Source organism: Rhinolophus sinicus, linkage group LG14, assembly GCF_036562045.2.
Source record: "Rhinolophus sinicus isolate RSC01 linkage group LG14, ASM3656204v1, whole genome shotgun sequence".
Classification (NCBI taxonomy): domain Eukaryota; kingdom Metazoa; phylum Chordata; class Mammalia; order Chiroptera; family Rhinolophidae; genus Rhinolophus; species Rhinolophus sinicus.
Window position 1 is genome coordinate 35,755,997 of NC_133763.1, and position 16,419 is coordinate 35,772,415.

The window sequence follows — 16,419 nt, forward strand, 5'->3', positions numbered from 1 at the left end:
AACTGACAGAAGTTTTGTAACTAAGGATATAAAGGAGAAGCCATGTTGAGACTGGTAGGAGGGGTGGAGATGGGGAACGAGCCTGCCTCATACCTCTATGTGGTGGTTGAGAGTTGAGAGGGATATTTTGGCCATGGAGGTTTCCCCCAGAGGAGCGAGGGACCCCAGCCCCACACCAACTTACCAGCCCAGAATACTGGTTCCAGGAAGAGGAGGCCCTCACAACATCACTGTGAAAAACAATGGGGATTCCAACCACGTGGGTGGGACAGAAGGCTGTGGGAAACCCAGACATCCTCACAAAAGGCCCACATACAGACTCACTCTTTCGCAGATACACCCTGGGGTCTGGTAGTGGGAAAGTGACTCAGGGGGCACTGGAGACATATGGGGAGAAAGTGAGTTGTGTGGCTTTGGGGCAAGGACTGGAGGGACAGTTGCTATTTTAAATGTGTGGGGTCCTCCTCTGTTGAGCTGGTAGGTGGGCACCATCTTTCCTGCGTTGAGCCCTCCCTGACATGGCCAAATCTGAATATGCATTGGCCTTATGACTTCCTCTCACTCCACTCTGGTGACTTCCCAGGAGCCCATCTCACCCAAGTTGCCCAACACTGGAGGCACTTTCTCAGTGAGTGGCCAGCCCTGCCCACATTGCACTCTTTCTTGGACAAATCTTGGGGGCCCGCAAGCCCCGAAGTGCTCTGAGAATTTTGCTAAGTAGCTCTCCAGCTCTCCAGCTGTCCAGGCTCAGCACTGAAACTGAACTAGAATCTACATCATCCCACTCTGGTGACTCCCTGAGACTCCACCTCACCCAATTCGCATACTGCACAAGGCTTTATCAGAGGCTGAGCATACAGGAGGTGGCAGGAAGAAGCAGCCCTCAGTTTGTCCTGACTTTTTGTGAAGCTACCCCAGGCCTGGTACTGGTGGCAGCCATAATCAGTTCACAGCATGACCTCTTCCATGTGCCTACCAGTTTAACACAGGCAGCAACCAACCACTGACAACTTTGTAGCTCTCACCAGGTACTCTGTGGCCAGTCACAGGCGATGGCTGATCTGGGCCTGCACTGGACCCCATCTAAGAGGTCTCAGAACAAACATACCATGTTTCCCCGAAAATAAAATCTAGCCAGAAAATCAGCTCTAATGAGTCTTCTGGAGCAAGAATTAATATAAGACCTGGTCTTAATTTACTATAATATAAGACCTGGTATATTATAGTATAATATAATATAATACTGGGTCTTATATAATTTTTGTTCCAAAAGACGCATTACAGCTGATTGTCCAGCTAGGTCTTATTTTTGGGGAAACACGGTACTTGGAGGTTGGCTTCATACTGCAGCAGAGCAGCACCCAATTAGCCCCACAAGCAGCACACACAAAGGGCAGTATCAACAGGCACGAGAGCCTGCTGTGGCAAATCCCACTCTGTAGGGTAAGCCCTGCGCAGAGCAGCCCATAAACTGTGCATGTGGCCAAACCCCACAGCCAGTCAACCTGAGGGTCAATCCCACCCACTAACATGCCAACAGCAATCAATGTTCAACTATAACAAGAGGGCACACAGAACCCACACAAGGGAGTCTCCCAGAGCACCTGGCACTGGTGACCAGAAAGACTTTGCCACTGGGTCCCACAGGGCACCTACTACATAAGGCTGCTCAACCAAGACTGCGTCTCACAGCACATCCACCTAATACATAGAAACAAAAACAGAGGCGGCCAAGATGGTGAAACTAAGAAATACATCCCAAATGAAAGTACAGAAGAAAACTCCAGAAAAAGAGATAAACGAAATGGAGGCAAGCAACCCACCAGAGACAGAGTTCAAAACAGTGGTTATAAGGATGATCAAGGAACTTAGTGAGAACTTCAACAAAGAGATAGGAAGCATAAAAAAGAACATAGAAATCATAAAAAAGAACCAATCAGAAGTGAAGAATACAATAACTGAAATGAAGAATGCACTAGAAGTAAACATCAGCAGACTAGATGAAACAAAGGACTGAATCAGTGGTTTGGAAGACAGGTAACAGAAAACACCCACTCAGAAAAAAAAAGAATAAAAAAAAATGAGGATAGTTTAATGGGCCCCTGGAACAACATTGGGCGTACCAACATTCACATCATAGGGGTACCAAAAGGAGAATAGAGAAAACAAGGAATTGAAAACCTATTTGAAGAAATAATGATGGAAAACTTCCCTAACCTGGCAAAGAAACTAGACATTCAAGTCCAGGAAGCACAGAGTCCCAAACAAGATGAACCTAAAGAGGCCCAGACCAAGACATGTTATAATTAAAATGGCAAAAGTTAATGACAAAGAGAGAATCCTAAAGGCAGCAAGAGAAAGGCAACTAGTTATTAATACTTACACAGGAGCTGCCATAAGACTGTCAGCTTGATTTCTCAACTTTGCAGGCCGAAAGGATTGGCATGGAATACTGAAAGTGATGAAAAGCACGGACCTACAACCAGTGTATTCTATCCAGTAAGGCTATCATTTAAAATCAAAGGACAGATAAAGAGCTTCCCAGACAAGAAAAAGCTAAAGGAGTTCATAACTACCAAATCAGTATTACAAGAAATATTAGAGGGACTTCTTTGAGATGAAAAAAAAACACAAAAATATGAATAAGAAAAAGGCAATAACTACATATCTATCAACAATTAAATTCAATGTAAATGGATTAAATGCTTCAAACAAAAGACATAGGTGGCTGAATGGATAAGAAAACAAAACCTTTACATATGCTGCCTACAAGAGAGTCACTTAAGATTGAAAGACATACACAGACTGAAGGTAAAGGGATGGAAAAGGTATTTCATGAAAATGGAAATGAAAAAAGAGGAAAACTGGAATAGCAATACTTATACCAGACAAAATAGACTTTAAAACAAAGACTATAACAAGAGACAAAGAAGGACCCAGTAATCCCACTTCTGGGTATTTATCTGAAGAAACCCAAAATGCTACTTTGAGGAGATGTATGCATCCATATGTTCATAGCAGCATTGTCTACAATGGCCAAGATGTGGAGGTAGCCTGGGTTTCCATGGATGTGGATAAAGAGGAGGTAATATATATATATATATATATATATATATATATATATATATATACGCACAAACATTGGAATATTGCTCAGCCATAGAAGGGAATGGGTTCTTGCTATCTGCAGTGGCATGGATGGACCTGGAGGGTATTGTGCTAAGTGAAATAAGTCAGACAGAGAAAGACAAATACCATATGATCTCACATATATGTGGAATCTTTAAAAAGTCAAATTAACAAAACCAGAGAGTAGAATGGTTGTTGCCAGGGGCTGGGGGGCTGGGGAATTGGGGAGATGATGTTTAAGGGCACAAACTTGCAACTGGTGGATAAATAAGTCCTGGAAATCTAATGCACTACATAGTGATTATAGACAACAATACTGTATTATGAACTTCAGTAGATGCTAAGAAATTAGTTCTTAATTGTTCCCACCACAAAAAAGAAATTATAATTATGTTACACGATAGACATGTTAGCTAAATCTACACTGGTAATCATATTGCAGCATATAAATATATTAAATCTACACATTATATACCTTAAACTTACACCATGCTATATGTCAATTATATCTCAATAAAATAAATTAAAAACAACAACAAAGGAAGTCTGAGAAACTGCGACAGCCAAGAGGAGACTAAGGAGACATGATGACTCCATGTAATGTAGTATCCTAATGGGATCCTAGAACAGAAAAAGGACATTAGGTAAAAACAAAGGAAATTGGAAAAACTATGGACTATAGTTAATAATAATGTGTCAATATTGGTTCACTAATTGTAACAAATGTATCATACTATTTTAAGATGTTCACAATTGGGGAAACTGGGTGCAAGTATATGGAACCTTTCTGTTTTCTCTCTGCAACTATTTTCTTAACTCTAAAACTATTCTAAAATTAAAAGTTTATTTAAATTTTTAAAAATGAATAAATACAGTTTTCTTGTATATCTAAAAAGTGTAAATAATTTTACAACTCTGCCTCAAGGACTCTAATGGATGAAGAAGAAAAGCAAAAAGGCAGTCATCAAACATGATACCACGTATCATACACCAAAGGAGCATGAAGGAGGAGCATGTAACCCAGACCCATGGGAGGAGGACAAGTCAGGGAAAGATTTCCTGAAGGAGCTGTGCTGAAATGACTCAGTTTTAGATTGGCCAGGATGTTCCTAGAAAACAGAAAACAAACTCACTGTTGACACAGCCATATATAACGTCTGCAACATCTAACTTCCATTTATAAACCTTTACTGAATGGTAAAGGTAAGGCCATGGGGATAACATCAGTGCCTTCAGGTTTAGTTTATTGAACAAAATCACTGAGAATGGAATTCAAATCCCATTCTTCCACTTGCTTGCTATGTGACCTTAAACAAGTTGCTCAATCTTAAGGACTTGGCTTCCTTATCTTTAAATTGGAGTAATAATAGTGGTGTTTTGGGAATTGAGTTAGTATATGTAATGGGCTTAGAACAGAGGTAAGAGACCTTTTGATTATGTCTTTTGTCTCTGCCACATCCTGGAAGCTTCTTCTTCATCTGATTTGTCTGACTGCCATCGTTGACCCAGCAAAGACAACTAGCTATCACCCCCTCTTTTTTTAGGCTATAATTTATTAGAAGCCTAATATTCGCTAAGTGCTGTAATAGACACTTTAAATGCTTTTAATATCTCATCTAATCTTCACATCAACCCTTCAAATGAGATGTTCTCTCCATTTCATGGGTGAAACAATTGTGATTCAGAGAGATTAAAACTAATCTGAGATTTGTTTCTCTCTAAAATCCATTTTCTTTATGTTGTAGTATCTCCTTTTTGAAAAATCTCTGTCTGATTTTCCATACCTCTATACCATCATATCCACTTTAACTCTATTTCTTTTTCTATCTTCCCTCTCTTCACTGGCTCTCTCTGGATATTTCAAAAAGTACAGAATAAATAGTTCAGTTTAAAAGGGAATTTGGAACTGCGATTCCGAATTTTACAAACAAAAATTATGAATAATGTTGGTACATAATCGTTACAAAATAAAATACACAGAAAATGCATAAGAGTATAAAAACCAAATAAGGCAGCCCTGTCTACTTCAGACTCAAAAAAAAAATCACAGAATTGGAACCTAACTATAAATAATACCCCAAATAATCCCTTCCTTTCAGAAAACATATACATACATACACAAACAAACCTGAAGAAAGCCCCTTCTGACTGCAGCCCTTTTCCCACTCCCCAAGTGCATTAATATCAATGTTTTAGAAATGTTTTAGAAAACACTAGAGTCACTGCCGAATAGCTGAGATTATCCATCAGATGTCCCTCAAGGAGATTTTTCTCCTGAAAACTCCAGCATTGAGATTATTGTGTATGTATATACATATATATGTATGTATACAGAGTATGTATATATATGCATATTATATATATATATATATGCATATATATGCATATATATGTAGATATCTATATATAGATCTCAGTTGTGCACAAGACAGACACACGACAAATGTTCACCAAAATGATGGCTATTTGTGGTACCACTGTAGCCCTAGACTGTAAATTCATTGACATTTCAAGAACTTCACAAATAGCTCGTGACTTTCTTTTTCTATGTGCTTGTAAAATTAATCTTGGAGGCACATCACATTAAATCGTAATATTTCCATTACTTAACATTCTTCACTTTTTTTCACAATATGAAATCTTCAAAATTAAGGTCATTTGAATTAACAAATCTTCTTTTAAAGTTTAAGCATTTATGTAAGAATAATTCACTACTAAAGGAATTTGTTTCATCAATCTGTTTTACCCTGTATTTCTGGTTGAAATATTGGACATGACTACAGTGAGAGTTTTGCTGGAGGAAGGACAGCAGGAAAGGCTAATTTTGGAGCTCTGGAAAACAGTGATCAACAGGAGGACAGTGTGACGAGACTGAAAGTGGAAGGGGATATGGAAAGGAGAGCCTGAAGACAAACACAAATATGAACTGTGTTTCACAACCTGGTGGGGTCCCACTCTGCTCTAATATTTGTACTGACACAAATACTTGGTATGTATCAGGAACAATTCTAGGTCCTCATTTAAGTAGACACTATTTTTATCCCTATTTTACAGTTGGAAAAACCAAAGCACGAAGAGGTTACATATCTTCCAAAGTTTCACAGCTAGTTAATTGTAGAGCTGGAATTCAAACCCAGGCACCATTTCATAATCACGAATTATAAATCATAAATTTTATACAGCACACCTTCTAGAGCAGTGGCTCTCAAACTTCCTTTTAACCATGACCCCAGTAGGAATACATGACCCAATAATACATCAAAATATAGTAAGAGAAACAGAAGTTTTATGAAATAATACCCTTATCAGATGCAATGCATTCAGACCTTTCCTGTTTTATTTTAAAACCTGTTGCTTGCAACTACAAAAAAATGGTTTTACAACCCTCAGTGTGTTATGACTCACAATTTGAAAAGCACTACCAGGGCTGCAAAAGATAAACTCAATCTCTCCACTTAGATGTCTGACAGTCATTTCAAACAAGTGGACAGGCTTCTTCACTTGATTGTTGACAGTCTACAACCAAACTCCTGAATTTTTCCCTCCAATCCTGCTTGCTCCCTTTTCTTCCTCTCATTAAATGGCAGCTTCTTCTACACTGTTCATACGGTAGCCACTAGCCACGTGAAGCTATCAAGGACCTGAAATGTAGCTTTTGGAATTGACACATGATGGAAATGTAAAATACATGCCACATTTTAAAGACTTAGTACAAAAAAAGAATCTGAAATATCTCATTAGTAACTTTTTATATTGATTGCATGTTAAAATACGTTCTAGATGTACTAAGTAAAACATACTATTAAAATTAATTTCACCTATTCCTTTTTCCTTTTTTTGATGTGCTGACTTGAAAATTTTTAATCACCTATGTGGCACATTATATTTCTATTGGACAGTAAAGTTCTGAGTGCTCAGAATAAAAACCTTAGAATCATCCTTGATTCCTTTCTGTCCATCGGCAAATTGTGTAGACTCTACCTTCAAAATACTTCCATAATTCGACAACTTCTCACCCCTTTCATTGCTATTCCTACTTTTCACACACACACACACACACACACACACACACACACACACACACACGACGCATCTCTAGCTTGGGTATTTTATTTATTTATTTTAATATGTTGGCTCATGTTCCAAACAGCTGAGGGTTTTTTTTTTTTGTTTTTTCTTTAATTTTTATTGAGGGATATTGGGGAACAGTGTGTTTTTCCAGGACCCATCAGCTCCAAGTCAAGTTGTTGTTTTCAATCTCGTTGTGAAGGGCACAGCTCACTGGCCCATGTGGGAATCTAACTGGCAACCCCCATGTTACGAGCACTGCACTCTAACCAACTGACCTAACCAGCCAGCCCTAGCTTGGGTACTTTAAATAGCTTCCTAACTGTTCTCTTCCTTCCTTCCTCACCACTCCCTACAATTTCATTAGCTATTCCTTATAAAGTTGTAGGGTGATCCTTTTAAAAGGGCAATCGGATTATGGCACAACTCTGTTCAAAATCCTCCAGTGGATCTCTTCCCTAGAGTAAAAGCCCAAGTCCTTGCAATGACCTACAAAGCCTTACAAAATCTGGCCACCCACCACATCTAACCTAATTTATTACCACTCCCTTCTTCCCTCAGCTACAGCACCTCCTTGAATTCACCAAGCATGCTCCTACCTCAGAGCCTTTGTGTTTCCTGTAGCTCTGTATGAAACCCTCCATGGATATGCTCTTTCTTCTTTCTCTGGGATCAAACGTCAACTTGCCAGGAAGTCCTTTACTGACTATTGTATTTGGAATTGCCAACTTCCCTCCTCCAGTTCTCCTTCTCTGCTTTAGTTCTCACAGCCTTTTTTCTCATATAATTTATGAATTAAATTTATCTGCCTACCACCAATAAAATGTAGTTCCATGGGGACAGAGACTTGCTTTCAGTGCTGTGTCCTCAGCACCTACGTGCCTGGCAAATAATAAGTGCTCACTAAATGTTAGTTGAATGAATAAATGAGTTGTGGGTTCCCAGACTCAGTTTTGGACCGTTTGCAACTAGCCATTGTCAGAAATCTACTGAAACAAGTATTTCAGTATCTTTAGGGTTTTTTTTTTTTGTTTGTTTGTTTGTTTTTTTAATTGGGGAATAATGGTGTGTTTTTCCAGGATGTCAAGTGATTGTTTTTTCCATCTAGTTGTGGAGGGTGCAGCTCACTGGCCCATGTGGGACTCCAACCAGCGGTCTTGGTGTTAAGAGCACCACACGCCAACCACCGAGCCAATTGGTCACCCAGTATCTTTAGATTTTTTTTTCTTATTGGGGAAGGTGTGTTTTTCCAGGACGTCAAGTCATTGTTTTTTCAATCTAGTTGTGTAGGGCGCAGCTCACTGGCCCATGTGGGAATGGAACCAGCGACCTTGGTGTTATGAGCACTGTGCTCCAACCACTGAGCCAACTGGTAGCCTAGTATCTTTAGTTTTTAACCAGTTACTATTCTTAAACCTACAACAAACAAAATAAGAGCCTTTGCCAAACTCCAAGCCTTTTATCAATTTTCTCACTATTATTAGGTGCCCTCAAAAAGCTCTGGAAGATGGGTTTTGTTTTCCCCTCAGGCATAAAATCTCTTAGGCATCTGGACCACGCACCAATTTCTGGCTTAAAATATGTGCAGCTGCAGGCAATATAGATCCTTCATTTCAGACGCTATTCAGATCTATACAGTGTACATGAGGTACAACCAGCACTGCAAACACAAGTATTCACACTGAATTGTTTGTACGCTGGCCACACTTCATCTTCCTAGTCCTTTCGCAGCTTCATTGAAGATGTGCCCTGTCTGTGTTAGGACAAGAGATGCTGGACACGTGAAGGATGGACTATCAGAGACAGGAGCCAGGCCCCTTATTTGACGCACGGGAAACCAAGGCTCAGAGAATTTAAGATAAGTAAATTTAGGCCACGGACAAACTTAAATTTTAAAAAAAATTAATGGAAAGACACAAAATACGTCGTGGGAGAGATGGCACCGGACGCCAGGTCGCTAGCGTCGCACCACTCAGCCGTTCCAGAAAACGACAGCCTTCCAGCGCAGCGTGTTAATATTCAAATGCTCGCAGGCAGACAAGGAGCGGCGCCCCGCGGCGGCCGCGCCCCCGTCGCTCCGAGAGAAGAGCCGCGGGCTGCCCGGCGCAGCCGCCTCCCAGACCCCGGCCAGCGGCTCCCACGCTCTCGCGAGACTAGCGGTTACAGTCAGCGGGTGCAGAGCCTCCGGAAGCGGGCTGGCTGGGCTTGCGCGGCCACCCGGGGCTGGCACGCTCCACGCCAGGTGGGTGGGGTCGAGGGTCTCCGCGGGGACCGACTGGAGGCGGAGTCACGGGGAAGTTCTCTGCCACTCCCCGAGCGGCCCGGCCCGTCCCGCTTCCGCCGCCCCTCCCTTTGCCCTTCACGGCGCCCGGCCCTTCTAGTTTGGGGCTTCTTGCTGCGCCTGGGCAGCCTGCCTTTCTTCCCGTTTCCTTTCTTCTCGTCCCCTCCTGACTTTAACACCAGGGTCTCGGGTCCTGCAGTGTCCCAGGAGCCGCACGTATAACTTGCTCGGTGTAAGTGCGAGGAATGCCGCTGGCCTCTGGGGAAATGCCTTCTATCTATAGCTCAGTCTGTACATTCTATGTCTGGGGCAGCTATTCCAGGGGTAACAACTGCTTTCCTCTGTTCCCATCTCCCCATTGGTGGCTTCCGACCCGAATTTGGGAATGCGGAGATGTCCCACCTGTTATCTTGGAGCAGGCTAATTAATCTCCTGTAAGCAGAAGTGTCATTTGGAGTCTTCAACGCCGGTTGGCTCGGGACTGGGAATTTTACCCCCTAACCCAACTCCGTGCTTTCCAATACATACTATTTTTCTCTGAGGCTACTTTAGAATTTTTGGTTTTTGTTTTAATTGTACGAATCTGTAATAACAGAATTTTTGCTTTGGTCATACTGTGCTTGAAGTGTGGAAACAACTGTCAACTTGCCTTCTCTGGTCTTGTTTATAAGATTCCTTTTTTTTGTTAGTTTGCTCTGCTAGGATTAAAACACATTTAGAACATGTAAGTGCAGCTGCCAGCCTTAGAGAATTTAAGATAATAGTTATTTTGTTTATCTTAACTTTTTTGTTTGTTTCATAGGGGTAACTCATTGGATTTCAGAGTTCTTTTAATTCTTCTGCAAAACTTCAAATTCTCCAGAAGCCAAAATGGGACACAGTAAACAGATTAGAATTTTACTTCTGAACGAAATGGAAAAGCTGGAAAAGACCCTCTTCAGACTTGAACAAGGTCAGTAGCAAGTTATTTGATTAGCAGTCTTTAAAATTTTTAATTCATTGTCATATTAAATTTTTTAAAACTTTAAGATGAATTTAATTTCCAAGGAGTTTACTAAACTCAGTTTGTGCAAACACTGTGCTGTGTTCTAAAAATATTACTAATGAAAGTTGATTTTATTTGAAAATGTTTTGTATCAGTCATGTTAGAAAAGGGATAAAAGAGGCCACTTTTCTTTGCATGCTAACTTCCACTTAAGACGAGTTGCATATATGGTCAGAAGATTGACCATATTATTTCTACTAGCATTTGTTATTAAAATGTAAATTGCTTCATATGTAATTTTATTTTGGGCATAGCTATAGTTTTAGTTATTTATAGCTCTTACTCTTCCTTTACTGGAATTTTGAATTAGCAAAATAGATCACAGAAAAAATAAGTTACTTATGATTATGAAAAGCCTCTCAAATATGGAGAAAGGTAAAAGCTGAAAATATTTTTTGCCAAATAAAAAGTGAAATAACTGATCAAATTATGTTGATATGTATTTGAGCTGTGATTTAAAAGATCAAATTATACTTCTATAAGACTAATTAAATAGATGCTTTATTTCCTTAGATTTTTAAATTTTCCTACTTTGGAAATATTCCACACTCATTTTTGTTAATATGACTTGTGAAGTAGAAGTTCATGTATGAAAAATAAAATGCAATCCCTTTTATTAGTGTACCAAATGGATATTGGTAGTAGTAAACATTTTGCAGGAATTTTTCCCCCCAGTATCTCGAGTTAAATTTTCAAAAATATTTCAGCCATCAAATGTGTCACCTCCATGTCAATTTTTCATCTTCTTCCAACTTTGGCATTTGAGATCACTGAGTACTTACTCCATTTTTGGCTTTCCTGACTCTGCACTTTTCTGTTTTGGGTTCTTTTCCTACCCTCTTGAGTAGTCCTGGTGGTGTACTCTCTTCCTTCCACATTTCAATTGTGTATATCTGCGAGGAATCCCTTTTTATTTTTCTGTTCTGCCCTCAAAGAATTATGCATTCTCATGGCTTCAGCTGTTGTCTTCATACTGATGACTCCTTTTGGAAGAAGGGCCTTGAGCTCCTCTACTTGTTTTTTGGAAGCTGGCGATTCTAATGGCAAGAGTAGGGAACTAGAATTTTCCTGGCTTTACTGCTAACAAATTGTTTGACTTTGGGCAAGTCACATTAATTCTAAACATTAATTCCTTTATTTGTGAAGTGAAGGTGTTAATTTCTGCTCTTCTCCCTGACTGTGCTTTGAGGCTCGAAATTAATAACGTATGGCTTTAAATCCTTAAATAGCTATAAGGCATTGAAAGATCACATACCTATCTATTCCTGCTCTGGATTCTTGGCTTCATCCCAGTATTGTGCTATAGAATGGCCTTAGGATAGCTCCACTTGGATATGCTTAAATCGTACATGTCCACAACGATCTACTTCCCATTCTCAAATCTTCTTTATTTCTCAGCTTTCCTGTTTACTTTAGTGATTCTCCATTTTCATAGTTTCCAAGGCTAGAAACTTTGTACTCCTCTTTGGTGATTTATTCTCTGTAACTGCAATCTCTCTTTAACCCCTGTCATTTCTTTCCGAATATCTCTGCTTGCCTGTCTTTCTGTCTCTTCCAAATGCCTGAGTATGGATGCTAGAATAATCTTCCTATTCCATCTCTTCCCTTTTTATTAATTGGTGTCTGTAAAGTCAAATTTAAACACCTTTGTCTGGCTTCCAAGACGTTCTGTAATGGAATCCACCTTCCCTAGCCAAGATTGCATCTCTTTTTCTTTATTTTAATTTTTTAAAGTTTTCAATTACAGTTGACGTACAATATTATATTAGTTTCAGGTGTGCGGCATAGTGGTTAGACATTTTATAACTTACAAAGTGATCCCCAGATAGATCTAGTACCTACCTGGCATCATACATAGTTATTACAATATTATTAACTACATTCCTTATGCTGTACTTTATATCCCATGACTATTTTGTAACAAGATTGTATGTCATTGTCCCCCATTATTAGTGTCCTACATCTTTACAGTTACCCTGTGAATTCTCTCCCCAGGCGCTTTTCTCATGCTTGTCCTCACACCTCCACTACTGTCAGATTCCTCCATATCTATTAAATCCTCTTACTATCATTCTGTGTATTGCCTACATCTCAACTTGCAGCTAAAATTCCACCTCCTCCATGAAGTCTTTCCGTAATTTTTTATTATCTGCTTTCTTTGATTTTCGATTACACAGTGGGTAGTTAAGTGCTGAACAATGTAGCAGTGTCTAAAAACTCGTAAGTCTTACAGTGTCCAGCTAGAGTTTAAGATCTAAGAATAGGGACAGTATCACAGACCTAGTGCAGTGTACAACAGTTAATACACCCTTGCTGATTGATTACAAAAAATGCCAGTTAAAGCTAACAAAAATTGTAAATTTGTAAATTCATCCAAGCTATTTGAAGACGGGATTGTGAGGGGTTTATAAAATAAAAAATGATGTGGTTTACTCCGTAACTCTAGTTAAAATCAGTAAATTCATCCAAAATATAAATGGGAATATGTAGAAAGTTTTGTATAGTAATGATGTAGTCATAGTATTTTAGAAGATAATTGTAATGTGAAAGATGAAGAGAAGGATCGTTGGATACAAGAAGTCATTGAAGAGGCTATTTTAAAAGCATGCTTGGTTAGAGATAAGGGATACATCAGAGTTGAAAAAGTGGGGACAGAATATGAGATATTTTAAAATTCATAGGACTAATTTAGTGTAGAAAAAAATCTCTGGCAATTTTTAGTTCCTTCATTTTTAGTTGGTCACAAAGCCCTTCTTTACTTTTCCTTAAGAAGGATTCTTTCCTATTTTTGAAGCTAATATCTATAGATTCTTCTAATGCAACAAGTACAAGACTAAATAATCATCTTTCTTAGCCAAATCATAACCTTTCCCTGTATTTCCTATCTTATTTAGTGGCAGAATAATGAAGAAAATCAGTACTCCCAAAACCTGGAATCCTTCCATCCTTTATATAGATTGGTCAAATTTCAGTTTTTACTTTTTTTTTTTTTTTTTAAAGATTTTATTGGGGAAGTGGAACAGGACTTTATTGGGGAACAGTGTATACTTCCAGGACTTTTTTCCAAGTCAAGTTGTTGTCCTTTCAATCTTAGTTGTGGAGGGTGCCGTTCAGCTTCAAGTTGTTGTCTTTCAGTCTTAGTTGTGGAGGGCGCAGCTCAGCTCCAGGTCCAGTTACCATTGCTAGTTGCAGCGGGTGCAGCCCACCATCCCTTGTGGGACTCGAGGAATTGAACTGGCAACCTTGTGGTTGAGAGCCCACTGGCCCCTGTGGGAATTGAACCGGCAGCCTTCGGAGTTAGGAGCACGGAGCTCTAACTGCCTGAGCCACTGGGCCGGCCCAGTTTTTATTTTCTTTTTACAGAAAATATTTATAAAGATTCCTTGATTAGGAGCTCAATTCTATGTAAATTGGGTGGAAGGAACAAAATAGAAAAACTTATAGTTTACAATAATAGTTTAATCATTGTCTTGCTAGTTGCCTAATATGGCTAATCTGAGTCAAGTATTCCTAGTGTTAGGAGGAGGAATAAGATAGCTACACCATGTACTGCTAGGACCTCAGCTAATTTTAGCAAACTGTGCAATTAATTATGGAATCTGACATACTCTAGGTATTCTGATGTTTCACGTACTGTATATTAGAATTTTAGTTTCAGGGACTTTCATTAGAGGTCCACAGAGTGTCTATATGTACCCTTGGGAGTATGCGCTGATCTATCTATTGGGTATAGAAAGAAACTATAGGATCTGTCTTCTTTTTTGTCTCCTCCCCCCTCCTCCTCCTCTTTCTCTCTCCCCCCCCATCTATATTTGTTTATAAAAAGTAAATTTTGCTGATACATGAGTTGCTATTGGTACTTTCAGTTTGTATGTCAGATGAGTTATAAACAAAAATACATGTTTTGAGGAAAGAGTGGGTGTTGTAGGTCTAGAAGGGGTTAACAGTCACACCATCACTGCTTTGCTTGCAGTATGTTGTCATGAATTACACTATTACCTAAGCCAGGTTAAGTAGAGATACAACTTATGTTATCTTAACTAGTAGAGTCTTTACAATACAAAGTATTGTAAAGATACAAGATTTTGTATTGTAAAGGCTATGTATTGTATAATTTATGGTAGAGTAGCCATAAATGCCTCTTTTACCTAAGAGGTTGTCAAACTTACAGATGAGTTATATAGCATTTGAAGTTTGCTGTTTGAAATGTGTCCATTTCCGGAATGACATGTACTTTTCAATAGTATGAAACTTAGAAAATATATTCAGAAAAATATTTTTAGAAAAAATAAACACAATTTAACTCACAGGTAAACATCAGTGAGAAAGCTGACTGATTTTTTGATGGAAATTGATGCTATAGAGATTAATTCAGCACTTTTTTTCCTGTAAAGTTTCACAAAGCAAATATTTTCAGCTTTACAGTCCATATACATTCTGTTGCAGTTACTGTACCATGAAGCAGCCATAGACAACAGTACATAAATGAATGGATGTGGCTGTGTTCCAGTAATACTTTCTAGAAACAGATAGTAGGCTGGATATAGTTTGCTGACTCTTGCTATAGCAAGAGCATGTTGAATATGTATTTTTAGTAACATTTCCATCATTAATGATTTTACCCATATTATATGGGTAATATGAATATGAATAATGATTTTAGTAACATTCCAACATTAATAATTTTACCCATATTAAATTAATAATATGCCCACTTTAAAAAATTAACAAAAATTTCTAATCGGTTTAAAATCTTCCAAATAAAGGATTTGTTGGTTTTCAAATCATCTGTTTACTATATAAATATAGAACGTCTTCTGATTAGCTTGTTAAAACAATTGATATATGTCAGAGAAAATATATATTTCCTAGCGCATTTCAACAAAAATTTTTACATAATTTGTGAATGGGATTGAAAAGGTAATGTCATGGATTAGTAGACATAGCCACCAAGAATTTCTTCCATTTGGACATGGGTATCTTTGTGTGGTAGTTTTTCAAACCTGAGGTCATTACAACAAGTATCAAAATAAACAGAACTGGGACTCTTTAAATTACTTTATCACAAGATGTTTAAAACTAATGAAATTTATTTAATCACATTGCTTCCACGACAGATATTATCAGTATCAGTTTTTAGTGAGAGCTAAAAGATCTTTCCATCTATCAATACATAAAATTAGTTATTTAAAATATTAAATATATCTTACCCTTATTTTTGTGTTTTATAATTTGCATAGTCTATTAAATCATCATACATGCGTGTTATATAAATAAATGTTCCTATTTGGAGAATGCTTGTCATTTTTTCTGAAGGCAGAAGGCTGGTCCAAATACTGCTTTAGAAATTTTGGATGAGTTTTAACCTTTGTACTATAGGTTCTGTGAATCCTTGTGTAATGAGAAAAACAATATTTGTATAAACTGAACAGGGACAGGTTGTTTAAATATGCTCAGAAAGTTAATCTCTGATATTTGTACTGGTTCAAAATGACACCATTTCTTCTGTAATGAATTTAATCATTCTTGCAGAAATGTAGATTTTTTAAAAATTTATTGGGGTGACAATTGTTAGTAAAATTACATTACAAAATTTTTTTAATACATTGGGGTGACAATTGTTAGTAAAATTACATTACAAAATTCAGTTGTACAATTCTGTATTACATCATCTATAAATTCCATTGTGTGTTCACCACCCAGAGTCAGTTCTCCTTCCATCACCCTTACCCTCATCTCCCACCCCCCACCCCGCTTTCCTTCTGGTAACCACTAAACTATTGTCTGTGTCTATTTTTTGTTTCTCATTTGTTTGTCTTGTTCTTTTATTGTTTTTGGTTTATATATCACACATCAGTGAAATCATATGATTCTCTGCTTTTTCTGTCTGACTTTT

General features: G+C 38.3%; 1 protein-coding gene across 3 annotated transcripts in view; it reads left to right on the forward strand.

Annotated features, from left to right (window-relative positions):
- Positions 1-9,327: 9,327 nt before the first annotated feature.
- Positions 9,328-16,419, forward strand: part of AGL (amylo-alpha-1,6-glucosidase and 4-alpha-glucanotransferase) — a 70,335-nt gene continuing 63,243 nt past the window's right edge. The window contains exons 1-2 of one of the 3 annotated variants that reach the window (XM_019747026.2): positions 9,328-9,439; positions 10,281-10,430. In XM_019747026.2, coding sequence (XP_019602585.2) covers positions 10,349-10,430 — 82 coding nt within the window. In that variant the 5' untranslated portion in view covers positions 9,328-9,439; positions 10,281-10,348. Of the gene's footprint in view, positions 9,440-9,551; positions 9,711-9,914; positions 10,203-10,280; positions 10,431-16,419 lie in introns of those variants that run through there. The other 2 variants (XM_019747024.2, XM_019747025.2) reach the window with 2 other exon arrangements.